We start from the raw sequence: 27,591 nt of genomic DNA on the forward strand, positions 1-27,591 counted from the left end.
CCAGGGCACGGTTGGGGTCCTGAAGCCATGGTGAGAGTCACCAAGCCGCGATAAGGGCTGAGACCATGAACCACGGTGGGCGTCCCCGGGCCATACAAGGTGTCCTGGCCGTGGTGAGAGTTCCCCGGCCATGCCGGGGGTCCCCGGCCCGTACAGCGGCCCCCGGGCCCGGCCCCCCCCACCACTGCACGCCGGCCGGGGCCGGCGCAGACGCATTGGGCCGGGATCGGAGGGCGTGGCAAAAGGACCGCGGTGACGCGACGTGCTGACGCAGGGGAGAGGCGGGGCGGGAGCGGCCGTCGGTGCCGCTGTCAGAGCCGGGACCACGAGCGGGGCGTGCGGACACGCCGGTGAGTTCCGCGGCAGGGCCGGACGGTGGGGCCGGACCTAGCCGGGCGGGAGGGCAGGAGCCGGGGCTGCAGCCGGGGCCGCAGCGGGCCGGCGGTCGCGCCGGCGGCCGCGCTGGGCCGGTAGCCCGCGGTCGCGCCCCGGTGTCCTTGGCGCCGCCCGAGCGCCTGGGAGGAGGGGAGCGAGGGGGGCGGGACTGCGGGCAGACGGGCTGCCCTGCGGCCAATGGGAAGGCTCGGCTGTTCTCTTCGGGCCTATAGACGGCGAGGGACGCGGAGCCTGAGCGGCGGCGGCGGGCGCTGATTGAGGGGCGCGGGCGCAGGCGGGCCTGGCGCTCTGTGGGGGGCGGGGGTCCCGCTGCCCCTTCCCGCGCGCCTCACGGCGCCTCACGGCGCCACGGGCCCTCCGCGGGGCCGCTCCGGTCCGTCCACGCACTCGGGAATGCCGCCCGAGCTCGCGGCGCCTCCCGACATCACTGGAGGGCTCTGCTGGGCCGGCCTTGCAGCGGACACGGAGGGTCTGCCCCGGCCCCCGCCCGCTCTGAGGCCCTCGCCTGCCGCGGGCCCGAAGGTGCCCGGTGCTGGATCAGCTGTGTCTACAGCCGGTGGCGCTGGCCCCGCCGCTTCCTGGAAGGTGGAACTTGTGCTGTTTTTAACCTAGAAAGTGTTCCTAAGTCGCAGTCCTTACCAAGCACCCGCCATCTGGGCCGCCGTCCCCATCCCGGCTGCGGGTGGGTCACATTTAGTACTTTAATCTGTTTATTGGCGCACTCCAGCCGTCATCTGTTGTGGGCATTCCTGAGGTGTGACCTTTTGGTGAGGTTTGGGCTGTGGCTGGCTGCCTCTCCATATGCTCCTCAGGCGTCACTCCCAGTGTGACCTTTGCATTCCTGTGTGACCCTGATATCCCTTATCTCAGACTTGGTTTCCTACGTCCTTGCTTCTGGTTCTCTACTTCGATCTAGCTTGCAATCATCCCAGCTCCAAGCTTGCCTGTCTCTGTCCTAGGGTAGAAAGGCTCCTAGTTAACCTTTCCTGCAAGAGACCTTCAAAGAGCAGCTAGTTCTGCTCGCTTTGGGTCAAACTCTGGCATTAACCTCACTGTTTTCCAGAGAGGTCACGGGATGCTGCTGAGTGACAGCATCAAAACTGGATATGAAACTGGAGATGATGATGGTGCTACTTCTGTCCTAAAGCTTTTTCCCTGCCATATGCATGCCTGTGCTCTGGCACTGGATTCAGTTGGCTCTCTGAAATATCATGGAATGCTTTGAGTGGGAAAGGATCTTAAAGATCATCCAGTTCCACCCCCGCCAATTAGCAGAGACACCTTACACTACCCCAGGTTGTTCCAAACCCCATCCACTCTGGCCTTGGACACTTCCAGGGATCCAGGGCAATCTGTACCAGGGTCTCACCACCCTCACAGGGAATAATTTCCTCCCAATATCCCATCTAACCCTGCTCTCTGGCAGTGGGAAGGCATTCCCCCTTGTCCTGTCATTCCAGGCTCTTGTCCCTCCTCAGCTCTCCTGGAGCCCTTTTAGAGACTGCGTGGGTCTCTAAGGACTCCCTGGAGCCTTCTTTTCTCTAGGCTGAACATCCCTGACTTTCTTAGCCTTTCAGAAAAATAACAGTGTGTGTTTTGCTGTGTAGATCTGATGAGGGTGAACTGGGAGAATCCCCAGTGCTGTGGCACTTGTGGTCCTGCACCTGCTGGCCTTTTTTGCCAGGTGTTATTGTGGGCAAGGTGGAAATGACAAGTGGTTCCCTTTATCCTATGGGTAAATCTGTCAAACACTTTGTCTGAATTCAGGTGACTCTGGGTCTTCCTCAGGCTCTTTGAACCAAAGTGTTATAGTTTGCAATGGGGAGTCTAGCCCCTGCCATGCTGGGCAGCCAGAGCTACAGAATCAGTGAATATGCTCAGTTGGAAGGGACTCACAAGGATCACCAAGTCCAACTCCTGGCCCTGCACAGGACCATCCCAAGAGTCACACCCTGTGCCTGAGAGCACAGCCTAAATGCTTCTTGAACTCTTAGGCTTTGACCACTCCCCTGGGGGGGCTGTTCCAGTGTCCAAACATCCTCTGAGTGAAGAGCCTTTTTCTAATATCTGACCTAAACCTCCCTTGATGCAGCTCTCGGGCCCTGTTGTTGGTCACTACAGGGGAGAGATCAGTGTCTGAACTAGATTCAGCTGGAAGGCTGGCTAGCAAACTGCTGGCTGTGACAGTGTGTTGTTTTCTCTAGTCCCTTGTGAAATTTCATTTTAATCTGGTGAACCGTGGTAACTGCTTTGCCATTGGACTGCTGCTCGTTGGACTGGTCTGTGCTATGGAAACCAGCCAGCTAGGTCACCTCTAGCCTTGGGTCCTGCCTCTTGCAGGAGGAGCTGGGTGGAAAGGGCAGCTCCAAGAAGAGTTGCTCCAAGTGCCTGCACTTCCTTCAGGGTGATTTCCAGCGCTTTCCTTGGGCTACTGTGGTTGGTAGGATGTGTGTAAAACACCCTGGCTGACCCCAGGCCTCCCAGTAAATGCCCTGTGGAAAGCTGCAAGGTGGGACCTCTCCAAGGTCTCACACCAGCTCCGTGTTACTTTTCTGAGTTCTCTGAGCAGAGGAGAGCCCCTCTCTGGGTCTTTCACCTGCACTGATGTTCTTGGGTCTGGGCTTTTGAGGAGCAGCAGTCCTTCTTGGAGCCCAGTTCTCAAGTGCTTTGCACTACTCTACCCCTTCATTGCAAGCAATTTTCCCTGTACACAGTTTCTTACTAGCTTTACCCTGGTGCGCATCACAGCAAATTAGGAAGAAAACCTCAGCCAAGCAGAGTGGTCATAGAAAGGAAGCCTAGACCAACCTGGGAAGGAGAGTGATGGAAGAAACTGAAATCAAGAGATGTGGGTGGCTTTGGTGTGCAGTGGCTCATTCGAGGCTGGTGTTGGGTACCCACCAAGCAGATTTGCATTGCACTGTTGTGACAGGGGAGGTGATGGTACCATGCTGCCAGGGATAGGAGAGGCAGACCTGGCCGTGCTGAGTGTACTGAGCAAAAACTGCATTTCCAAGCCATCAGAGACCTCGCTGTGGGACAGGGTGGATGGATTAATGCAAATTAAAAACTGATTCTAAGCTTGATTCTCTGTGCTCGGGTCGGGGGTGGTCTCTGTTCAGTGCTCTCCTGCATTAATTAATAACCCACTTTTCTGTTCTCCCTCGACAGGAGTTTGCGTGAGGCAACAATACAAAAATGCTTAACTTAAGGACTTGTGCAGCAAAACTGAGGCCGTTGACGGCCTCACAGACTGTAAAGACAATTTCCCAACACAGACCGGCAGCACCCAGGACGTTCCAACAGCTCAGGTGCTACAGTGCACCCGTGGCTGCCGAGCCATTTCTGAGTGGGACTAGTTCAAACTATGTGGAGGAAATGTATTATGCTTGGCTGGAAAATCCCAAAAGTGTACATAAGGTAAGGATCAACCTTGCCAGGACGTCACCTTCACTTCTCTGTGTGTCTGAACAGTGGGTGCAGGTAAGTGCCACCTCTTGAGGAGTAGTGAATTCGTCAGTAGGGGCTGGATGTTTGTGGATGGTCCTTCTGCCTCACTTTGCCCAAAAGAAACAGCAGTGATTCCTGGAGCAAGAAGCAAGAGGAGCTTTTTCTGTTCAAGAGGAAACGCCGTGGGCTTGGGACATGGGCATCATCCTGGATCACAAGCAGATACAAGGAATGGCTTCTGGGAATCCACTTGCTGTATTTTTTCCATCTCTGGTGGCTCATCAAGAGGATTGATTCTGGAGTGGAGGATGGGAAAAAGGGGCATGGAGGGTATTCTCCACATCGTGACTGGTTTTCTTTTTGTCTCAGGCATGGGTGGTATTCTGTGTTGGGGCAGACAAAGCTAAGCTTGGCTTTGAGCTTGTGTGTGTAAAGCCAGATTGCTGATCTATATACTTGGCCCCATTCTGGCCTTGTCTCTTGTGTGGACTCCACCTTGTTCCAGTGACCTGTTTACCAAGATTCCTTCCCAGCTCCTCTCTGCACTCCTCTGTCCTCTCTGCACTTCTTGATGGGACCCCTGATGCTGAGCTGCTGTGCTCAGGCTGGGCTTGCAGCTGTTTCTGGTCATGTTGGCTTGCAGGCCATCAGCCTGTGTGCCCTGCCCAGGGGAGGAAAGTCCTACTTCTGTCCTTGATGAGCATTGGCCTCTGTCCTGCCAGGTGGAGGGTCAGATCCTAGGCTGGAGCTCTTGGAAGGAGTCAGGCTGTCACGGGGCCTGGCTGAGGTTTTTCTGTCCCTGTGTAGCACAGAGACCAGCTGCTCCTTGCTGTGCTGTGTCCCACCAGGGAGGAGGGACATGTTCAGCTGGGAAGAGCTGGAGTGTCTTTGCTGTTGTCACCAAAAACCTCTGAGGCTTCCTGCTGGTGCAATGGTCCCAGCTGAGCACACTGAATTCATTTCCTCCATGTACATACCAGGGGTTTAAACTGCAGAACAAGTTCTTGCTTAAAATAGGGAAGATAAAAAGTAGGTTATTTTAGGGCATTTTCTGCATGGAATCCTTTAGCTGAGCTCCGGTTTTCAAGCCCGATGAGCAGAGTTGGATAGTAATAACGGTAAAATAATAAAAATTAGAGAAGAGTGGGAGAAAGAGGAGGTGAAGGCATGGTGGATGGGTGCCAGTGGGCCGCCACAGGGTCAGTCAGTGCTGCTTGCTCCTGGGACTGCTTCCCCTTAAAAGTGGGGACACCATCCTCCTGCCTCCATTTGACCAGCTTGGGTGCTTGGTACAGCCCACACTGTCTCCCCATCCCCTAAGCAACATGATGGGTGCTTCAGGGAAGGTGGCCAAACAGCTGTGGCTGCAGGTGAGTGCTACCTGCATACATCTCAGGTAGGTTCAGCCTCCCTAAGCAGCAGCCTTGGAGTTTGGGTTGAACTGGGTGACAGGGACACAGCTCTCCCTATGGATCTGTACATTAAACAGCCCTTAACACAGACCCTTTAACTTGCCAATGTTTGAGATTTTAAATAGAAAGAGGTTTGATGACCCCATCACCCTCAAAAAACTGAGGGTGCTTGTCTGGGTTGATAAAGGACAAGCAATGCGCATAGCATGAACCCATTGCTTGCTACTTGACTGCCTGCTCTCAGCAAAGATTAAATTTGCCTTACATTTGGTTCAGGATACTCCTCCTCCTCCTGCAGCCTTAAGTTCTGATGTTCATCATCTTCTCCCTGCTGGAGCAGGAGGTGCTGCCAGACCTGCAGACCATACCAAGCAGGGTTGATGCTTCTGGAGCCTGAGCTGCAGGTGGAAGCAGTGTCCCTTAGTGCCTGCGGTGGATGGGAAATGTCATCCCTCTTCCCTCGTTCTGCATGCCTGACCTCCAAGCTGAGAGACTGGGACATGACAGTATGAGCCCACACCCTTCTTCAGAAGCTGCATTTGGTAGAAGGTGCTGGTTTGGCTTGGTGAGCTGGTTTGGGATTGTTCTCAATAGAGGAGCCTGCCCTGAGCTCCACTCACAGAACTGAGCTCAAGATCCCTCTAAAGCCTAAACTGTCCTGGTGTGTGGCAGGCAGCTGGTTCACCAATCCCACCTTGCCAGTGCATGGAGGAGCACTGGGAAAGCCAGCCCAGGCTAATGCTTTGTGTTGCAGCTGTGGGACTGTCTAAAAATGCCCTGAATCTGGCTCTCTTGTACCCAAAATGTGTATCTATGTATCTTATATCCTGTACGCATCTATACAGGGTATAAAAGTGAGTGGAGCACTCACAGAGCTGCGCCTCTGGGCCCAGAAAAGCTGCCACTTTTCTGGGCCATGGGCACAGAAAAGTCAAAGGACAATAACCCCATGAATTTATTACTAGTGTTACCTTTGGCAAGTGCTGGATTACGTTCAAAGTTCTCCTTCCCATGATAAAGCAGGATAACTCTGATGGGGCAGCCTCTCCCATGGGAGGTGGGAGCTCCAGAGGCACCTCTGTGCTCCTCAGAAACCCATGGGATAGCCCTTGGACTCTCTTGAATTCACAACCACATCAGCAGGTTGAAAGCTGATGTCTTTATGGCCCTTATCACAGCCTAGCCTGCCCTGTGCCATCCAGACATCATTCTGTGGAGCAATAAAGCACTCAGAGAAAGTGCCATACCTTGTTTGCAGAGTTTAAAGTGAACTTTTCCTTCCAAAACAGAAGCTAATTGCAACTCCAAGAGAAATGAGTGGCAGAAGGGAGAAGGTTATAAAGGCAACACCCCTGGCTCCGTCCCTGTTCCCATCACCCCCCTCTGATGTTGTCAGGTGCTCCTTTTCTCTTGCCTGTCTTTATTTGCCAGTACATGAACCAACCTTAAACTGTGGAGCAAAGTCTCCAGCCAGGTTCCTCTCCATCCCAAGGGCACAGAGCCCATCCCTGGGTGCTTGTCCCTCCGTTTGCAGGAGCTGATGGCTTTGGGGGCACCCAGGAGCTCTGTGAGCCTGTGGAAGGAACAAAAAGCAAGTCTTCCTCTTTTCCCACTGGAATTTCCTTTAGCAGTCAGAACAGGGTTGGTGTTTTCTGTCTTCCTTTTTTTTTCCCCTTGGGGGAGTGATTGTTTATCAGTAACAGTGTCAAAATGTTCCAGATCTTATTTATGTTCCTTTAGCATGACCTGTTTCTAAATTTATTCACCTTGTGCAGTCATGTGATGAGACAATGGGATGTTTGGGTAAATTGGGACTGGAAATACCTTCCTGGGGCATGTGATGGGTGCTGCAACCGGAGGAGCTCCGGGGGGAGCAGCAGTGCTGGGGTGACTCCAGCAAAGGGCAGATTTTCAGTCCTTTCCACCCTGCTTCCAGGGGACTAAAACTGTTTTCTGCCCCAAACAACCCCTGATTTGAGGGCACTTTTCTGCTTGATTTAAACTCTCTGGGGATGGCTGGGCTTTGTGCATCTCTGATTGCCAAGGCTGTATTTGGTGCCCTCCAAGGTGCAGAATGCCAAGCTCCCAGTTGGTGGAGAGACCCTTGGGCTGAAGCCAGCATGCAAATCCCACAGTATTTGTTTGCTGTAGTAGCTTCCTGGGTCTGTGCTGGCACACAGCTGCTGTTCTGCTGTGCCCTCATCCTTTGCCATCATTTAGTGGCACATGAGATGAGGCACACACCTGATGGGAGGATGTGCGTTGGATTTAGTTTGGCCAGGCTCTCTCCTTCCCCAGATCTGTTGGTGCTTCTACAAGGAGACTGGTTAACTTGAGTTTGGCCTGGGATACTTCCAGACTTTTCAGACAGCGCTGGAAAAGTATGGCAGTACACCAGGTCTGTCCAGGGCTTTTTTCCCAGTGTTCTGATTTGTTTTCTTAACACCTAGAAGTGCCCATCTGCAAAGGGAACAGGAGCAGAGGAGGCAACTGCCTTGTTCTGGGCATGGGAGAGCTGGTATGGGAGTACCTCTGTAGTGCTATCATTGGTGTCACCAAAAGGATGGGGGAAAATTGAAGAAGAGATAGAAAAATAAAACATTGCTGGTTGGGGGCTGAACAAGACAGCTTATGCTGGGATTTAGGTCTCTGGCCATTCAGATCATGAAAAGAGGAAGAGGTGTACTTGATTACAAGGCAGAAATACTTTTCAGAAAATATTGGGGTATTTAGAGAGCAGTGGCCTCCTCTGAGGAGATGGAAATGGGCTGGGAGTCCGGGATGGGGCTTGCTGCTCAGAGCAGTGGTTCCAAGAGCAGAGCCAAGGGATGGGGTGTCACTCTGTCCTGTCCTGGTGCTACTGCCAAGGGAGGGGTGGCTCTGGTGTTGGCCTCATGCCTAAAGAAATAATCCAGATAGATGGGAAGTGGGATAGTGATGCAGCTGGAATAGTCGGAGAGCTTGCTCTTTTGTTCAAGGCAGGTGGGTGCTTTCAGCAGCAGCTGCATGGAGATGAGGTACAGAGGAGAGGCAGTTCTGTCCCCTGCTTTGGCAGTGAAGTGGAGACCTCTGTAACCTTGGCTGGAGGAGGTGTTTGGACTGCAAGTGAAGACCCTGGTCATTTCTCTTCTTTCCTTTTTCCTAGTCATGGGACATCTTTTTTCGCAACGCCAATGCTGGAGCTGCTCCAGGCACTGCTTACCAAAGCCCCCCTCCGCTGACCAGCCTCTCCACCCTGTCCCAAGCCCAGTCCCTGGTTCAGGCACAGCCTAACGTGGATAAACTGGTGGAGGACCATCTTGCAGTGCAATCTCTCATCAGGGCATATCAGGTAAGGGGACTTTGTGCCGAGGAGGGTCACGTCCTTTGCAGAGGGGCTTGCAGGGGCTGAGGTGGGTGGGAGTTAGTGCGAATGATGCACATGTTTGCATGGAGAGCACGCAGGATAGGAGCTGGGCTGCCTCATAGGAGCAGCTGATCTGTTGGGGCAGAAGCTCAGCTGATGCTTTACTGGCCAATAGGAAGATTAAAGCTATTGTCATCCAAACAGGGTAGCAGGGAGGGGGAGCTCGTCTCCACACTGGGTGGTTTGCTGCTGTCTGGAATGCTGCCCCAGTGCCATGGGCTCCTGCCATGCTTAGCAGTGGCGTGGAGCACCCACCCTGCTTCCCTCTGTTGCTGACAGAACTTCCAAGGAAAGGAATGTCTCTTCAGTTAACTTGTTTTATTGATTAATCTGTGTTGTTGCTTCCAGGTCAGGGGTCACCACATTGCAAAGCTTGATCCTCTCGGCATTAGTTGTGTAAATTTTGATGATGCGCCAGTAACTGTTTCTCCAAACGTCGGTGAGAATTACTCTGCAAATTAATTCTAATGTAATTTAACTTTTTTACCCCTCCCTTCTTTTGTTTTTCTCTCCCTCTTGGTTCCTGTTCTCCTTTCCATTCCTGATGCATTTCATAGATTCGAGGGCATCATGTAGCACAACTCGATCCACTGGGCATCTTGGATGCAGATCTGGACTCCTCCCTTCCAGCCGATATTATCACATCCACAGACAAACTGGGTGAGGGCTTTGAGAGCAGTTGGTGCTGCATTGCTTGAGCTCCCCTCTCTTTCACAGCTTCGTAGGTAGATTGCTTCACAGGCCAGGGGTCTGAAGTTTCCTTAGTAATGATCACTCTAAAATTGTGGTTGCTGGTAGCAGCAGCAGTGCAGTCTTGCCACCCTCCGGCTGTCACTCCAGCACTCAGCTCATGTTTCTTCAACCAGTACCACCAATCAGTGTTATCACTGATCTTGCTCACCCAGAAGCAAAAACCCAGAAGGGCTGGAAGCAATTGCATCTTCTAGAAATGCAAAGCAGAGAGGTTTTTTGTTGGTGAGAGCTAGAGGTCTGTTCTCTCAGCTCCTCTTGCTGCCCTTGGGGACCCTCAGAGCTGGGGGTGAATATTCTGGGTTCATCTCTGCAGGGCTGAGGCTGCCCTCCTGAACTTCTAGCTTGCCCCAGCATCTGTAAATCCTTTAATTGCCTTTCATCCAAGATGGAGCTATGAGTCCCTACTGGTGATCATAACAAGGAAGCTTTGGGATGCATTCCTGTCCAAGTAGAGAGGTGAAAATTCCAATGTGTTTGAGTGAGAGCTGCATGAGTGTTGTACATAAGTGTGTGTGGTTCCCAGGACTTGAAATCCTGATCTGAAAGTGCTTAAACCCAGCACCTCTCCATGTGCTTTAGAGCCGATTTCTGTAGTTTGCTACCATTCTCCTAGCCAGGATGAGGTTGCTGAACTCTGTCACCTCGCTGGTGCTTCCCAGGGTGGTTCCCTGGCACTCCAAGTGCTCCAGAGGCATGCTCATGCTCCTAACGTAGAGTAGAGCAGCAGTGATGATTACTAACCTTGCCAATGGACACAGCCAATCAGAATGCACGGTGCATGTAAACCTTCTTGATTCCTTATTCATCTGCCAGCACAGGGACACCAGCCCTGGACCTGCTGGACTTTCGGACAGGATTACATGTACCAGGAGCGGTAGGGAAGGGAGTAGGTTTTGGTTGGACCAGTTCCCTGGATGATGAGGAAGCTGCTTCATCCCATAGTTTGGACTCTGACATGCTTCTCTGGAAGACCAACCCTTGGATGAACCTCAGGAGCCATCCAGCTCCAGCTGGGAGTGTGTCCTGTGCCTCTTGCCATTTTGATGGCAAGAGGTGGGGAGATGATTGCTGTGAACCCAGCTGTGGGAGAAGACACATGTGCTCATAGTTAGCATTGTGAGGAAAGCAGGAAGACTTTTTAGGTGAACTTAAAGCCACTCACCATGGCCGTGTAACTCAGTTGTTACGGTGTACAGCTGTAACAACATCTGAGGGAAGCAGTCCAGGCTCCATTTTTCCTGCTTCTCCAGGGTGAGTTGCCACAAGCCAAGCAGTATGTCCCAGTGTGGCTCACAGTCAAGCATTCAGGTGTAGATAGTCCATAGGCATTTGCTGGAAGGAACCTCAGCATGGGATCTCTTGTGTAAGAGCAAGCCCTTAAGCTTAATCTCTGTTCCTTTGTAGCTTTCATATTAAAATGAAAGCCACAAAGGAACAGTGGGTAGCGGTGTTGATTTGCTTCCCAGGAATCCATGAATTCATAGAAATAATGAGTCCTGGGAACAAGATATAATGGTGGCAGCTGCCAGCTCATGCTGGGGTTGTGTCTCATGGTAGAACCCCATACTCATGTGGCTAGATCTCGGCAAAAGACTTTGTTTAACTTGCTATAAGTATTATTTATGCTGAGTAGATTTTCCCTTGATATTCTTGGAAAACCTCATCTAGTCAATCCTAGCTGTAACTGAGTGAACTTAGCTTGCAAATAGTGTTCAGGAAGTGGGGAAGGAGCTGTGGTGATGCAGAAGACAGAACTCTAGCTGGGCCTAAGGTTGGGTGTTGCCTGCTTGTGGCAGAAAAAGCCAATATCTAAGCAGATCCTGCTGTCTTTTTGCTTTGAAGGAATGGGTAGCACTTGACAGGGTGGTTAATAACAGGACTGGTTTGGTTTTGAAACTTGGAAACAATCTTGTTTCTTCTTTCAGAACAGCAAAGTCCTTTAAAGGTCAGCTTTTGTGGTGTGATCACAGTTGCCAACAGTTTAAGTGGCAGTGCTGTGATTCAAATGAGTTGGATGGTTAATCTCAGAAATTGATCCTTCTTCTCAACTGCCTTTTGTTTAGCAACTGGTTTGGCTCTGGTTTGGAAGCTCTCTTTGGATTAAGCAGTGTGATATCTGGGGAAAATGTCAGAGGGAGAAAACCTGCCCAGGGCTACTCAGTCTGAGCAGTGGTGGGGCCACTCCTTGGAGTGGAATTGGAGCCACCCAATTCCCCTTTCTCTTGTCTTTTCTATTTAAAAAAAACCAAGTAATCTCATCCTGGTCTTTCACTGCAGCTGGTCTGGCATGGTAAGTGTGTAAAACAAGGACAGGATGACTACAGGAACTCAGTATGACCCTGAAAATGGAAAGAAAGAAGCACACTGAAATCTGGATGGTGTATGGAAGGCTGTGTGTGTCTAAGTGTCTGTCTGTCTGTCTTCTCCCCATGGAAGGCAGCTGCCTCTGCCTCATGCCAAGGGGAATTGATGGAAATCCTCCTCCAGCTCAGGAAGAGATAGGCGAGCCCCTGCACGGACCTGGGCTTGAGGTCCTCCCACCTTCCTTTTCCCCATTTTGGGAAAGTGTCTGATTTTCCCTGCTGACCCAAATGACAAGTGTTTCCAAGGCCTTTTTGTAACCTAGGTGAGATTGAGGCCCTTGGATCACCTAACCTAGCTGGGCAGGCAGCTCTGGTGCTGCATGTTTGCCCACTGTTGCAGCGTGCTGGCACTCCTGCCTGCACCAAGCATGCTCCAGAGAGGCGGATGTGCATGCCTGCTCTGTCGCTGTCTTCCTTAAGAACTGCCTGCTTGTCAACACCCCAGTCTCCTCCTCTGTGCAAAGGCAGCATCCTTAACTCCGTGGGTTGACCTTGAAATCCTCCCAGTAGCATGAGCAGAGCAAACCCTCTGGAGCAGGTGTTGGTGGGAGGCAGCTCCCAGCTTCTGCAGAGGGTCCCACTCCCTGTGATGCAGCTTGGCAGGATGCTTTCGGTCGTGGCAAATGAAGATGCCAGGCCACCCTCTCTTCCATCAAGGTGCAAGAGGAGAGATCTCAAACCATGCAGCTCAACTACTCCCCAGTGTCTGATACCCCCTTCCCCTCCTGCTCCTCTCTCCTCTCATCAGACTTCCCACCAAGATTCCTTTTCTGCCTAGTGTATAGTCATCCTCCATCCCTGCCCTTTTGCCTCTGACGGATTTTGCCTGTATTTTAAATACTGTATTTTTTTGACTTGTGCTTTCCATGACTAGTTTTCACAGTTCCAGATTTTTTACTAACTTTGACTGCATCTCTCTGTCTTCTCCCTTTCTGCATTCCCCCTCCCTGCCCTCCCCAGACCTCGCAGTGTTCAAGGAGCGGCTGAGAGTGTTAACAGTAGGAGGTATGCAATTAATGAGCCCTTAACCCTCTGGAGTGCAGGACTTTCTTTGAATAGGTTATTCTGGGCTTGAACTGAGCTGGTAAAGTGGACCCTTCCCGTCTCCCACCACTCCTGAATTTTGTGGCATGTTTAATTTTTAATTTCTACTCAAAGTCTTGATGTAGGTGTGTGGTTAGTGACACTTTGTCTAGTATAAATCCTCAGTTTGAGCCTTTCTGGCCTTTTCTATACTGTGTTTGCATGCCTGGCTTGCTAGAGTATGTTTTGTTATGAATAATAATTTTACAAGGCCTCAATCTCCCTCATTGGTTCAAGACTCCTAAAAATCCAAGCTGTCTTCTGCTGGTTTTGTCGCAGGGAAAATTTGGCAGCTCATCTCTTGTCTTCCTCCATCTGATGGTGTTGCTGCCTATAAATACCAAGTGTTGTCAGAGCTGTCAGGCTGCAGCAAAGAAGAAGCAAAGATGCTTAGATGTCCTAAAACTCCTTGTAAAATCTGATACTCCCCAAAGTGTGCCAGAGTGTCTTCAAAGCATCACAGCAGAACAAGCCAAAGCCCTGTGGTGCATGTCTGCAAGCTTCAGCAAATTACTGAGGATTCCCTGGAACCCGTCAACAGGCAGTTTGTGTGGGATGCTCCTTGCTGCCTCTCTCTGGGATTTCTGTTTGAATGGGAACCAAAGAGAAACCTCAGAGACATGGGGCCAAAGTCTCGACTCCTGTCTCGTTCAGTGCTCCTAGGCATATCTCCGGAGCAGAGCTGCTGGGGCCTGGCTTCATTCCCTCTCCTGGGACTCCAGTGTCCCAGGAGCAGAGGGGATGAACAGCAGTGGCAGCCAGGAATGTGTTTCATGTTTCTGGACTTGCCCCTCAAGGCTTCACAGGAATGAGCCATGACCAGCTCTGTCATCATGGAATCACAGACTGGCTTAGGCTGGAAAGGGCCTTTCATACTGCCCAGTCCCCTAGACCAGGTTGCTCTCCAAGCCTGGCATTGAACACTTACAGGGATTGGCTGTCTGCAGCTCACTGTCCATTCCTGACCAGACAGCAAGGGATAGACTTTTAACATGAAGTTCAAGGAAGGGGCCAGCTCAGGAGGGGCCAGTTTTTGCCTCCCATTCCCCCGAGGAAGGTGGGTTACACTGCTCTGCCATGCTTGGATGGTGTTCTCCATCCCCACTTTAAAGGAACAGGTCCTCTAAAAGCTCCCTCTCTAAAATCTGGGGTCCTGGGCTGGTTTGGAGGAAGCTGGGAGGAGTGGTATGTGTGTCTACTGCAGCTCCTGCCCTGGGGTTAGGAAACACCTTGGGACCAGGCCCGGTTGGGAGTGCAGGAGGGATGAGCAGGAGCCTGAAAAAGGGCTGTAGACCGACTCCTTCATCCACGTTCCTGCTTCAGAAGGGTCACGGGACTCTCCAGTTCCTGGACCTGCTTCTGCCTTTCTGCATTGGTTTAGCAAGGTCAGCACTGTCCCTCCTCTTCTGTGCCTCAGTTTCCCCAGAGACAACCATGAGCTTCAGTGGGTAGAGAGGCACCTCTGATGGCTTTGGGGTACAGCGGGACTCACCTGCAGCCCTAAATCCCAACCTCCAGTTCTTGAGGCCTGCTTGGCCCCTCTCCAGGCCCAGCTCATCTCCCCACAGCCCCATACCATGAGTAGGAGCTGCCTCCAAATCATCATTTGCCAGCACCAGAGGGTGGAGGTTTGCTGGGCAGAGCTGGGCAAAAGCTCTAATTAAAAAGCTGTTGGTTGGGGTGAAAGGGTACCTGCGCAGCCGAACCCCTGAGTGGCTGCTGGCCACCCTGCTCCTGGGTTGAGCTATTCAGGAGAGTCCATCAGAGCTCTGTTGCCTGTTCTCTTTCTTGCTTCTCTGTCTCTCCCTCCTTGGGGTTTTGTCTGTTTGGTTGTGTCTGTTTTAACTGTTTCCTTCTCTGCGTTGACTCTCCCTTTTTAATTCCTGTCACATGCCGACACCTCTGGTGTGCTCAGTGACTCCTCAATTCCTGTTTCTTTTCTCTCACCTTTGTTATAATTTGTTGCGTGTTTTTTGTGTTCTTGGGGCTCCAAGCTCCCTGACTCACCGTGGATTTTAATTGCCCATTTCCATGCGTATACATTGCTTTGTGGTTCATTTCCTGCGGTGCCTTCTGTAATAATTCATTGTTTGGTGTTCAATGTCTTTTTGTTTAATTATGGCTTGGTTTTTATCCATATAAACCTCCTTCATGTTTATTATTTTTTTATGCTGCTTTTTTTTGTCCCTTCCCCACTTCTCCCAAATGTACCTGGTCCCTGTGTGACGGTATCCACGTCCCTCTTCCTTCCTTCTTTCTCTTGCTTCTCCCACCCGTGACAAATCCTGCAGGCTTTTATGGTCTGGATGAATCTGACCTCGACAAAGTTTTCCACTTGCCCACAACCACTTTCATCGGGGGAAATGAATCGGCTCTTCCACTCCGGGAAATCATCCGTCGGCTGGAGGTGAGAAGGGCAGGGGTCTCACCAGGTCTGTGTGCAGCCAGGGGCTGGGGCAGAGCAGTTGTCTTTGGAAAGTCCTGGGTCAGCCTGCACATTTCAAGATTTTCAGTTTGGGAACTGCTTCTCAGCACTCGCCCCACTCACAAGAGTCACCTCGAGTAACCTGCTTAGCTGTGATTGTCTCCAGCTTTCTGCTGCATTGCAGCAACGCACTTGGTTTGCCTAAGGTGGAGCAAGCCCCAGGCAACTGGATACTGCCTTTTTTGAAACCTCTCCAGCTATGCTTTCCAGTTTGAAGCAGCAGCTTGTGCTTGCAGAGCACAGGAGTGGGCTGGAGGCCAGTGATCCCCTCTTCAGGCACTGCAGCAGTGTTGCTGTCCTGCATGGGTGTCCTTCAGAGGGTCTTGGTGCAGGTTTGAGACCCCTGGGGCTGGGACTTCCAGCTCATACAGCCAGTTCCCCTTTTCTGCCAAATTTCATCCCCTCCTGTGCTTGGACTGATCTCAAGCAGCTCTCAGGCACACTGCTCAGATGGTCTCTGCTGAGACTAGTTGATCTTAGGAGAAGCAAAACTTTGCCAACATCTTAGGCCATCTGCAGGAATGGGCTCCTCATTGTGGGAGGACCTTCTGATTCTCCCCTGCCCTGTGATATGGGATTTTGGACTGCTCACATGGTGGTGCCATGGAGAGGGAAAATCTCTCCTCTGAGGTGGCTGTAAAGGATTTGAGGGACTGATTGTGGGCCCCTCCAGGAAGGGGAATTAAACAGCTTGATGCTGGGTCATGTGCTGGCCTGCAGCATCCTGGAACATGTCCTGCTACATCCCTTTTCCTGGGAATACAACTCAAACAAGGCTCCTAAAGTGGGGCTGTTGCAGGGCTGGCAGCTGGGTTCCCCCAGGACCCCCTCCAGCTGCCAGGCGTGAGGGTCGATGTCTCTGCTGGCACAGAAAGGCTCTTTGGCTGAAAGGGTGAAGGGGGAAATGAAGAGCCCTTGGCCCTGTGATCCAGTGGGGCTACAAGTGCCAGTCCTTTGGGGGTTTGAGGTGCTGAAGCCCTGGCTGTTGCTTGATGGCCCCTCCTTTCCCTCCCTGTTGGAGCAGATGGCATACTGCCAGCACATTGGCGTGGAGTTCATGTTCATCAATGACCTGGAGCAGTGCCAGTGGATCCGGCAGAAGTTTGAGACCCCAGGCATCATGCAGTTCACCAATGAAGAGAAGCGCACGCTGCTGGCCAGGCTGGTCCGCTCCACCAGGTACCCTGGGAGGGCTTCACCTTCTCCATGTCTTCCCCAGGAGGTTTGCTCCCAGCCAGAGTGATGCAGTCACCAGCTGAGTCACATCTTGACATCATCTGTCGCCTTTGTGAGCAGGTTGACGCCACTGAGCTGCCAGTCTGGCAGGCTCAGGTGCTGGCAAACAGCCTGAAAATGTGGATGATCCTGAAAGAAAAGGTCTAAAAATAAGGATTAAGTGCAGCATGGTGTTGGAGTGGGGGGAAATGGCCAGCTGAACTCTGTGGGAAGACACTGAAGTGACTGTTGTGTGCTGCATGGTACCAGCTTGAGCATCAGCCGGTGCTGTGGCTCCTTTGGTGCAGTCCCTGTCCGTTCCCTGGTTTCTGCCCTCAGTGATCCCTCCCTCCCTTTGCCTCTTAGGTTTGAGGAGTTCCTCCATCGGAAATGGTCTTCAGAGAAGCGTTTTGGTCTGGAGGGATGCGAAGTGCTGATCCCAGCCTTAAAGACCATTATTGATAAGTCAAGTGAGAAGGGAGTGGATTATGTGATCATGGGAATGCCCCACAGGTAACCTTGCCTCTAGCCATGGTGCTGCCTGGTGCGGGTAGAAGGTGGGGGGATGCTGCTGGGGTTTGCTACTGGAGGGCACACTGGTTTCTACCATCACCAAATTGATCTTGGTTAGTGATGAACCTCAGCTGGAGAGGTCAGGCCTTGGCTGCTCTCTGCTCATCAGGATCTTTCCGGCTTAGTAAATTCATTTGGAGAGTGGTGGTGGCTTGAGGTCAGACCTGGAATCATGCTGGAATTCCAGCACCTACCCACTCTGGGGCATCTCAGCAAGTATGTAGGATGTGGTGTTGGCCAAACCATCCCTGTGCTGAGGGATCTTCAGACTCCTCCTGGTTTGTCCCTGTATCTGGGTGACCCCACAGCCATCACAGGAGGTGTGGCTTGTGGCAGTGGGGGTTGTAGATCACCATCAGCACTTAATGGCTGTAAGCTGTGGCCTTGCTTTTGCAGGGGACGCCTGAATGTTCTTGCCAACGTGATCAGGAAAGAGCTGGAGCAGATCTTCTGCCAGTTCGACTCCAAGCTGGAGGCTGCTGATGAGGTGAGCTTCTCTCCTGCCTGCAGCAGGCTGCTGCTGCCTGCCCCTGAGCACTCCCCAGGGGCTGTGGCTGGATTGTGCCATTGCTTCTGGTGTCACTCAGTGGCACCGGTGTTGCATGGATTTCCACGTTGCGAGCACACCTGGGTCATGGGAGCCTTTGTAGAGCTGCCAGTGCTGGTCTGTCCTTGCCTGTCCTCGGGGTGACATGTGCCATTGTCTCCAGCACAAACTTGGCTCTTGGCAGCTCTCCAGGGCATGAAGCAGCCTTGGGGTGTTTGCTTGGGGTGGCCAGGAGCAGAAGTTTATTTGTGCCCCTGGTCCCCATCTGGGGTTCTAAAGCAGCTCCAAAAGCAGCTCTGTCACTGCAATAAACTCATGCTCCAAAGCTTCTGCATCATAAGCTGGGATGATTTGGTTTTTGGGAAGCTGGGCTGGATGGATCCTGCCATGACCTTCAGTGGGATTTCAAGGTGAGAAAGCAGCAGCTTGGGGCCTCGAGGTGCCCTGATGGGCTGCCTGGCTGCATATTGGGAATGGTGCATGGCCATGCTGCTGCAGTGTGGGTAGAGCTCAGGCCGGCGTTACCTGTTATTCAGGGTCTTTGCCCAACCTACCACACTTGCTTCATCCCCCACACCTTGTGTTTCGATGGGCTGGGTGCATGTCTGAAGTTGGCAGTGGTTTGGCACCTGGCACAGGCTTTCCTCGGTGCCAGTTCAGCTCCTGCAGTGAGTGCCTGCTGCACTGTGGCAGTACCTGCAAAAAATGCCTCCCTCTTCCAGCCTTGAGGTCAGCACTCCTCTGTCTCCTTCCATGCCCCAAAAACCACTCATGCCCTGGGGTGACTCTCTTGTCCCCTCCACCAGGGCTCTGGTGATGTGAAGTACCACCTGGGAATGTACCACCGGCGGATTAACCGCGTCACTGACAGGAACATCACCCTTTCCTTGGTGGCAAATCCTTCTCATTTGGAAGCAGCTGATCCTGTTGTTCAAGGCAAGACTAAGGCAGAGCAGTTTTACTGTGGGGACACGGAGGGGAAGAAGGTGAGTGCTGCTCAGATGTGTGTAATGACGTGGCCGAGGCTGGATGGATTTTGGTGGAGACAGGCTGGTGGGAAAGTGAAGTAACTTGTCTGCTTTGTGTTTGATGTGCCACTTCCCCTGCTGTCACTCTGACTTTGCTCCCCATCCTTCCCTTCTGTTTTTGGAGATAACTTTGGGAGGGGCTTGCCCACCCTAGGTTCCCATTGCTGCTTTCTTCATCTCTGAACTGAGCCGGGCTATGGGCACAGCAAATGCACAACCCCTGACTGGGAGACAGGGACATGAGGGGAACCCCAAGGCAATGCAGGCACCACACCTTGGAGGGCTTGGCAGCAGGATCTCAGTGTGACTAGACATAACCATTCCTGGGACTGGGAAAGTTGGAACTGGCAACAGAAGGCAGTTCTCCATACCCCGGTGGGAAGGGGCTGTGGGGAGCTGTTTGCTGTGTGATTCATTGCAGACCTGTCTCCAATCCTAAGAAGTGGAAGAGTGAGATCCAAAGTGCTTCCCTCCCTCCTACACCCCAGGCGCTGGATATAAATAGACTGATCCTGTCCTTGCCTGGCAGGCGGTGTCCTTAGCCAGCCCCTGGGATGGTGACAAAATAACATCAGTGGCCCTGGGGCTTCTGGGCTGAAAGTGTGAGAGAGCAGGGCTTCTTTTCTTCTTCCCCCAGTGAGAAAAAGGCTTTGCTTTGGGGTGTATGTATTTGGGAATGGGATTGCTGCCCAGCTGGGGCATACTGGGTATTGTTTTGCTGTCTGCTCAGGGTGCCCCAAATGTGTTGCCCTTGCTGAGGAGTGGGGAGCTGGGAGCTGGTGGCCACAGTCTCTGCCCAGTGGTGTGTCAGCTATGGCTGACTCCCCTCCCATCCCCTGGGAAAGCACTGGGTGTGTTAATGAGCAGCTCTATGTCCTTTTTGGGACATAAAGGTGAAAACTCATGGGGAGGAGAGCTGGGCCCTTTCCTGGTGGTGTCCTGCTCTCTGTCCCTGATGACCACCACGGCTTCCCCTCTCCCAGGTGATGTCCATCCTCCTGCATGGAGATGCTGCATTTGCAGGGCAGGGCATTGTGTACGAGACATTTCACCTGAGCGACCTTCCCTCCTACACCACCCACGGCACTGTCCATGTTGTGGTCAACAACCAGGTGAGGAGCAAACACCCTGTGCCTGTGGGTCCCTGGCAGAGCTGTTGTTGCAGGCTCTGGGGCAGGGAGTAGCTAGAACCAGCAGCAGCTGTTTTCCTGCCAGTGTTTGTGGTAGGAGCCCTAACCTGGGGTCAGCAGGGGGTACTTCTCACCCAGCTGCTCAACAGCAGCAGCTTTTGAGCCCAGTCTGGTGCAGAGGTGATACAACCTGATGCTCAGTGTGTGAGTCTGACAGGGCTGATCCTGTCTACTGTGACAGAAACCAGAGATGTTTCACTGGGACCAGCGTGTCCCCACAGCTGCAGCAGGTACCCAGATGTGCCACTGTGTCCAGACACAGCAGACAGGCAGCTTGTGCATCTGCAGCCCAGCTGCAGCAGCTGAGCTGCCCTTGGAGCTGTGTGACAAGTTTCCTGGGACACCAAAGCAGCTGTCTCATGCTGAGCCAGCTATGATACCAGTGTTCAAAGAAGGAGCTCATATGAAAGCTGTATCCTAAATGCAGTTGTTACCACTGTGGTTATCCGTCTGCCCTCACTTGCTACAGATTGGCTTCACGACAGACCCGCGGATGGCGCGCTCCTCGCCGTACCCCACGGACGTGGCGCGCGTGGTCAACGCGCCCATCTTCCACGTAAACGCCGACGACCCCGAGGCCGTGGTCTACGTGTGCAACGTGGCAGCAGAATGGCGAAGCACCTTCCACAAGGACGTGGTGGTGGATTTGGTAAGGAATGTGGCACAAGTGCTGAAGCTGGGACTCAGCCAGGGGTGTGCTTGGGTGCCTCCTGGGCTATTTGGGACCCTCCCTCACGTGGCCTAGGTAGCTCCCAAGTGCTTTTGGAGCGGGAGATCACAGGCAGGCATCTTTCCTTTCCTGGCAGGTTTGTTACAGGCGCAACGGGCACAATGAGATGGATGAACCTATGTTCACGCAGCCCCTGATGTACAAACAGATCCGGAAACAGAAGCCAGTGTTGCAGAAATATGCAGAGCTGCTGATTTCCCAGGGGGTGGTAAATCAGCCGGAGTATGAGGTACCATCTGCGGGGCCTGAAAGGGGAAAACTGCTAGTGGCATCTCCAGGGAAAACTACTTATGTGGTTCAGACCTGGTTGTGAAGGCCCACGTGGGCCTACAAGAACCACGTTCTTGTGCTTGTAACCTAAAGGTGGCAGAGCTGTGCTGGGGTTATATTGAAGTGAAGGGAGACGACCATCTGATTGATGAGCATCGAACTCCGATTTATTGATCAATCAGCCACTTTATATAACAGTGTTAATTAACTTCATGCATATTGCAAAATGCAAGCTCACGATAGGTTAACAGAGAAAACTCTAACCACTCCTTTTGTTTTACAATACCTATGATTGTTTATTAAAAACAGGACTAGTGTTCCCACTGTGATATGAAAAGTTCCCAAAACTTCCATATCTGTTCCCAGGAAGCTATCTTTTCCCAGAGAGCCCAAGGACAGAGTGTTTTGCTTGTTATGGGAAGACTGTCTGAGAACCTTATTGTTTATAAAGTGATGCTTGAGAGAGCCTAATTGTTTATAGAATCAAGCCTGGGAACTGCTTTACAACTACCTTTTACTTTTCTCTCAACTGTATGCCTTCATGGCCTTTTTCTTTAAGCCGTGCTTGAACCAAACTCTCCACAGGGTTGGGTGTGCGCTGCAGACCTGGCAGCAATGGAGTTCAGAGCCAAGGCTTGTCTTTGAACTGTGCCAGCTCTGAAAAGTGCAGGAACATCTAGTTCAAGGTTCACCCTGTGATCAGTGTGGAACAGGTGATGCGGCTCTGGGCCACTGCAGGCAGGTCCCAGTGCTCAGGATTGCTGTGGCCACGGGTATCTGGGGCAGATCCTGTCCTGGTTCTGCTGCTTGGGCAGCTCATGACGCAGAGGTTCCACCAGCCCTGCTTGCCCTGGCACCACCTTTCAGCATCAGTAGGGTTGGACAGCTCTGAGCATAGCAGATCTATGCCTTGGGGTACAGGGCTGTGGCTGTGCTCTCTGAGGCTGACTGCACAGCTTTGGGACTTCTATGACGGGGACCACCTCTGCCTTCCAGCACCCTTGCAAGCTTACCAAGGTCCTCAGGCTCAACACCCTCATTTGGAGATCCCCCATTAATGTTTTTCTGCCTCTTGTTTCTGCCTTTCAGGAGGAAATTGCCAAGTACGATAAGATTTGTGAAGAGGCCCATGCCAGATCCAAGGATGAGAAGATCTTGCACATCAAGCACTGGCTGGACTCACCTTGGCCAGGTAAGGCAGTAGCGGTGATTGGGAGGCCAGAGCAAGGCACCCGGCCTATCTAGATCCATGGCAGAGATTTTCTAGTAAGCCACCCCACAGGGGAGGTTAGAGGTGCTCTTCCCGTTTCTGGTGTCCCTACTTCTGCTTGAGGGTGTCCGTGTCCTGGGGTCTTCCCACAGATCTGGCACACCTGATGGTGTTTCTCCTTCTCTGACAGGTTTCTTCACTTTGGATGGGCAGCCCCGGAGCATGACCTGCCCTTCCACTGGCCTCAATGAAGAGGACCTGACACACATTGGCCAAGTGGCCAGCTCGGTGCCAGTGGAGGATTTCACTATCCATGGAGGTAGGAGCTTGTGAAAGCTGTGCCAGACCTGGGCATTTGTTCCAGAGAGCTGTGAGATAGGGCTGAGATGTGGCCTGGAAGGTAGGGACATACTGGACTGCTTCAATATGGGTGGGCGGCGGGTCAAGGGTGGGGATCCTCCCCCTGGGTGCTGCATTCTTGAGACACTGCCTGGAGCTTTGGGGGCCCCAGAACAAAACCTGGACCTGTTAGAGCAGGTCCAGAGGAGGCCTTGAAAATGATACCAGTGCTGAAGCCCCTGTGCAGGAGTTCCTAGATAGCTGAATATGTCTAGCCTGAAGGAAAGAAGGCTCCAGGGAGACCTTAGAGACCCTTCCAGTGCCTAAAGGAGTTTGCAGAGAGATGGAGAGGCACTTTGCACCAGGAGTATGGAGTGACAAGACAAGTGGGAATGGTTTCCCACTGCCAGAGGGCAGTGTTAGATGGGATATTGGGAAGGAATTCTTCCCTGTGAGTGTGGTGAGGCCCTGGCACAAGTTTCCCAGGGAAGATGTGGCTGCCCTGGAATTGTTCAAGGCCTGGCTGGACAGGGCTTGGAGCAACTTGGTCTACTGGAAGATGTCCCTTGTAGTGCAAGAAATCCCTATGGCAGGGGTTGGGCTGGATGATCTTTAGGGTTCCCTCTCACCCAGACTCTTACAAGAACTTGTTCATGAGGGAGCTGTGGGTAAGGGAAGTGAGCCAAGGAACAGCTCTTCTTTGGAGCTGATCCTTCCCTGCAGCTCTGCTTTCTTCATCCATGATTCATGCCTCCAGAAGAGGTGAATCCATTCCTCTGCCCATGGCACTGTCACTCTGTCAGTCTGTGGGCTGGTTGTGGAGCAGAGCTGGTGTCCCTGGAGCTCTGTCCTGTGCTGGCTGTGAACCAGCTCTGTCCTGGCAGGTCTGAGCCGTATTCTGAAAACCCGTGGGGAGATGGTGAAGAACCGGACCGTGGACTGGGCCCTGGCAGAGTATATGGCATTTGGCTCCCTGCTCAAAGAGGGCATCCACATCCGCCTGAGTGGCCAGGATGTTGAGAGGGGGACATTTAGGTAAAGCCCTGCTTTGGAGGCTGTAAAGGCAATTCCACCCCTTCTGGGAGGGATCCAAAGGCTGATGATGAAGTTACTCTTCTCCCTTTTCCAGCCATCGCCACCATGTCCTGCATGATCAGAATGTGGACAAGAGGACCTGTATCCCCATGAACCACCTCTGGCCCAACCAGGCTCCCTACACTGTCTGCAACAGCTCCCTGTCAGAGTACGGTGTCTTGGGTGAGTGAGTAGGTCTGTGCTCATTGCCCAGGGTGAGGCCGCTCTGGAAGGGTAACCTAGCCCTCTCACTGCTCTTCCATTCCTCAGGATTTGAGCTGGGCTTTGCCATGGCCAGTCCCAATGCCCTGGTGCTTTGGGAAGCCCAGTTTGGGGATTTCCACAACACTGCTCAATGCATCATCGACCAGTTCATCTGTCCCGGGCAGGCCAAGTGGGTCAGGCAGAATGGCATTGTCCTGCTGCTCCCCCACGGCATGGAGGGCATGGTAAGGACTCCTCTGGCTCACCCCGAGGTGAAACCCTGCACAGCAGTGGCGCTGCTCATGATGTGGCAGTGCCTTACTTGGAGTTCTCATGCTTGCCTTGGCCTGCAATGACCATCCCCCTTCTTGGTCCCCGTAGGGTCCCGAGCACTCCTCAGCCCGCCCAGAGCGATTCCTGCAGATGTGCAACGATGATCCCGATGTGTTCCCTGTGAGTGGTGGCCCCCATGGTGGTGTGGTGCTCAGCCTGGCCCTCCTGTGCCCTGGACTGGGCTCGGTAGAGGGCAGCAACACCCGTGTGGACTTAGCACAGTGGGAACTAATGGCAGGAGGCTTAGGATGCCTTGGTCTCGTGCTGGCCGGAGGGTTTGGGGAAAGGATCTGAACCTGGTGCCCAGGCTGCACCTCCACGGAACCTGGGGCCATGGCATAGTCCAGGGGAGAGGTGGCTCTGAAAGTGGAATGAGAGGGGGTTGCTGGCCACCCCCATGGCCAGACTAAGGTGGAAGGCACAGCCCTGGAGCCTCTCCCAGATCTCTGTGGGTCTCTGTGCTCGGGAGAGTGAGGGAAGGGAGGGAGGGAGGGAGGGAGATAGGGAGGGAGATAGGGAGGGAGGGCTGGGGCCTACTCTTCTGCCTGCTGCTGGAGCCACAAGGCCAAGAGGTACTTGTGTTTCCTGAAATCCCCTCACCCGTGCTGGCCAAGGCAGAAGCTGGATGACTTTGATGTGCGTCAGCTCTATGAGTGCAATTGGATTGTCGTGAACTGCTCCACTCCAGCCAACTTCTTCCACGTCCTGCGGCGCCAGATCCTCCTGCCCTTCCGCAAACCGGTCAGTGCCAGCAGCTCCGTGCCCAGCTTGGTGCCCAGGCAGGGCACTGTGCTCCTGCTGGGTGTTTCCCTGGACTGGGACTGGGCTGGGGGCAGCTTCTTCCTGCACCTTGGGCAGCTGGCTGCTGCCTGGCCAAGGACCTCATGGTGCTCAGGACTGGCTTGGCACTTGATGTGCAGCTGCTGTCTCGTGTGGGCTGCAAGGGCTGTGTCCCCTTCCCAAACTCCACGGGGAGGTCAAGGCTGTTGGAGCCAACAGACACTGCTACATACCTACCTCAGCCAGTTCCAGTCAGCTCCAGCCATGGGACAGGCAGGTCCCTGGTAGCCCCTCTGCCTCTTCCCCATGGGACATCCCGACTGGGATGGTTGGTGCTGTCGGGAATGGATGCCCAATCTGGCACAGCACTGCAGCTGAGTGAGAAGCAAACCTCTGGCAGCTGCTCCCTTGCTCAGGATGGCCAGGGGAGGGCAGACAGGGGAGGTGTTTCTGGCAGGGCTGACCGCCTTGCTCTGCCTCTTCTTCTCCACTCCAGCTGATAATCTTCACTCCAAAGTCGCTGCTGCGCCACCCCGAAGCCCGCTCCAGCTTTGATGACATGCTGCCAGGTACAAGAAGTACAGAGCTGCCTGTGTGCCCCCCATGCTGCTCCGCAGAGTGAAGGGCAGGAGTCTGTGGCCTTGGGTAAAGCCTGCCTGACTGCAGCCGCCCCATGCTGGAGGCTGGCTGAGTGAGGCCATGGCCTTCTCCTTGGCACATCAGAGCCTCATTAGGACTGAGCCTGCCACCCTTGGGAGACTTGGCTCCGTGGGGCTTCCTCCATGGGAAGGGATTTGACAGCCCCAAGTGGCACGCGATGGTTTGTGGTGGGAGTTGTTCCTGGGTGAACTGACTCTGCCTCTCAGGGTCCTGGCAGGGGCTGGCATGGGATTTGGGTGCAGTGGCTGCTGGCACAGTGCTGTGGCTCAGGGTGCTGTTCTCTTTCTTGGCAGGCACCCACTTCCTCCGTGTCATCCCCGACAGTGGCCCTGCAGCCCAGAACCCCGAGCAGGTGAAGCGGGTGCTGTTCTGCACTGGCAAGGTGTACTATGACCTGACCCGCGAGCGCAAGGCCCGGCAGATGGAGGCCGATGTGGCCATCACCAGGGTGGAGCAGGTGAGCAGCGTCCTGCCAGCACCGTGCCTGCGGGCTGGGGGTTCTGCAGCCCCTGAGACACTGCCCCACATCTCCTGTGACACCACTCTCTGCCCCCCGCAGCTCTCCCCGTTCCCCTTTGACCTCCTCCAGCGGGAAGCCCAGAAATACCCAGCTGCCGAGCTGGTGTGGTGCCAGGAGGAGCACAAGAACCAGGGTTACTATGACTATGTCAAACCCCGCCTTCGCACCACCATCAACCGTGCAAAGCCTGTCTGGTAAGGATGCAGGGGCTGGCTCAGAGGCTGGGAGGGAGCTGGTCGGTACAAACCCTTCTCACGGCTCACCTTCTCCCTGGCAGGTATGCAGGGCGGGAGCCAGCAGCTGCCCCTGCCACTGGCAATAAGAAAACCCACCTGACAGAGCTGCAGCGGCTCCTCGACACGGCCTTCAACCTCGATGCCTTCAAGGACCTGGCCTGAGCGCCGGCGCGGCATAGCATGCTTCTCTGTCTGTCTGTCCGTCTCTCTGTCCTTCGCTCGCCTCCCCCCCTCAACTACAGATCTTGTCAACCCCATACTGGTGCCTCGAGTCCTTGTCTGCCTCATGCCAGGGTGGCTCTGGTGCAGCCACCCTGGGGAGCATGAGGGTCTGGGGGCTGCCTGCTGCCATGGTGGGTAAGACCCATGGCCCCCCAGAATGTCTGCTCCCTGGGGCTCTTCTCTGGGGGTGTCCTGTACCCCACAAGAGGGGCTGGTCCCCACAGCTCTTCTACTGTCCAGTGCAGTGAGTCAGGTTCTTCCCAGTTCCTCTCAGTCTTCGACTTGCCCGTGTGCAGCCACTGCCTCTTGAAGGCAGGACATGGGGCATGTCCTGAGGGCCCAGGCAGGTGTGAGTGTGCTGTGCCCATGTCTCAGCTTTGCCTATCCTCGGGGAGCATGTTCTTCCCCTCTCATCCCCCAGCTCTGAGCCCCCACAGGGACAGACAGGGCTGGTGCTGGGTGCCGTGTCCTCTCATTGGAGATCCTGAGTGGAGTCGAGGGAGGTGATCTCCGTAACGGGGCTCATTGTTGGCACCTCCCGAGCCCACCGCGTCCTCCCGCAGGAGCCCTTGGGGGATGGGGGCGATAGGGCAGCCCCAGCTGGGACTCGCTGTCGGTGTCCCCAGAACCCACCGCCGCTTTTCGGGTCGGCAGGTCTTTCAGTGCAGGGGTGAGGTCGGGGTGTACGCGTGCCACGCCCCGCCGCATCCCCCTGGCTGCGCAGTCACACACCGGGTCGCACACGGTGTCCCCGCGCGCACACCGGTGCCAGGTGCCACATGCCCGCGCGTCTGGCGGTGCCGCCGCTGCGGTCGCGCTCCTCACGCACACGGGGCCGCGCGCTCCCCCAGTGCCCTCGCCCCGCTCCCCGCCGCGGCCCGGACCCTTCGGCGCTCGGCTACCCGCGCCTGGCCGGGCGGGGGCGGGGCCTGCATACTGATGAGCGCGCGGCCCCATTGTGCGCGGCGGCGTCCGGGCCCCGCCTCCCGGCCCCGCCCCCCGCGGAGCTGCGGCCGCGCGCGGCTGAAGATCCCGCGCAGCCTCCGCGCAGCCGCGCGCGCCCCGCGCCGCCAGGGCCATCTTGGGCCGCCGCCGCGGTGAGAGCGGGAGCG

At 54.1% G+C, this 27,591-nt stretch overlaps 1 protein-coding gene across 3 annotated transcripts; it reads left to right on the forward strand.

Moving 5' to 3' along the window:
• The first annotated feature begins 267 nt into the window (after window positions 1-267).
• Window positions 268-26,514, forward strand: OGDH (oxoglutarate dehydrogenase). 3 transcript variants are annotated; one of them, XM_063175238.1, is made up of 24 exons: window positions 268-350; window positions 3,568-3,816; window positions 8,404-8,589; window positions 9,013-9,103; window positions 12,741-12,785; window positions 15,155-15,270; window positions 16,373-16,527; window positions 16,930-17,076; window positions 17,533-17,623; window positions 18,490-18,669; window positions 19,695-19,823; window positions 20,371-20,550; window positions 20,708-20,860; window positions 21,991-22,093; window positions 22,302-22,430; window positions 23,335-23,485; window positions 23,580-23,707; window positions 23,795-23,973; window positions 24,110-24,181; window positions 24,680-24,802; window positions 25,338-25,410; window positions 25,795-25,958; window positions 26,061-26,215; window positions 26,299-26,514. In XM_063175238.1, exons 2-24 carry the CDS (start codon window positions 3,595-3,597, stop codon window positions 26,417-26,419), a joined length of 3,093 nt encoding a protein of 1,030 aa, XP_063031308.1. In that variant the 5' UTR covers window positions 268-350; window positions 3,568-3,594; the 3' UTR covers window positions 26,420-26,514. The 3 variants fall into 3 exon arrangements, with proteins under 3 accessions (XP_063031308.1, XP_063031310.1, XP_063031309.1); XM_063175240.1 differs by lacking the exon at window positions 12,741-12,785; XM_063175239.1 differs by lacking the exons at window positions 9,013-9,103; window positions 12,741-12,785 and adding an exon at window positions 9,222-9,324.
• The last annotated feature ends 1,077 nt before the right edge of the window (window positions 26,515-27,591 follow it).

The sequence above is a fragment of the Melospiza melodia genome, chromosome 23 (genome assembly GCF_035770615.1).
Source record: "Melospiza melodia melodia isolate bMelMel2 chromosome 23, bMelMel2.pri, whole genome shotgun sequence".
Taxonomy (NCBI): Eukaryota; Metazoa; Chordata; class Aves; order Passeriformes; family Passerellidae; genus Melospiza; species Melospiza melodia.

Excerpts from the sequence above, each read along its gene's own strand:
- OGDH (XM_063175238.1), top strand. The coding sequence starts at position 3,595 with ATGCTTAACTTAAGGACTTGTGCAGCAAAACTGAGGCCGTTGACGGCC. Across the intron at positions 12,786-15,154 it reads GAGAGTGTTAACAGTAGGAG|GCTTTTATGGTCTGGATGAA; the intron begins GTATGCAATTAA and ends CAAATCCTGCAG. Across the intron at positions 23,486-23,579 it reads GTTGAGAGGGGGACATTTAG|CCATCGCCACCATGTCCTGC; the intron begins GTAAAGCCCTGC and ends TCCCTTTTCCAG.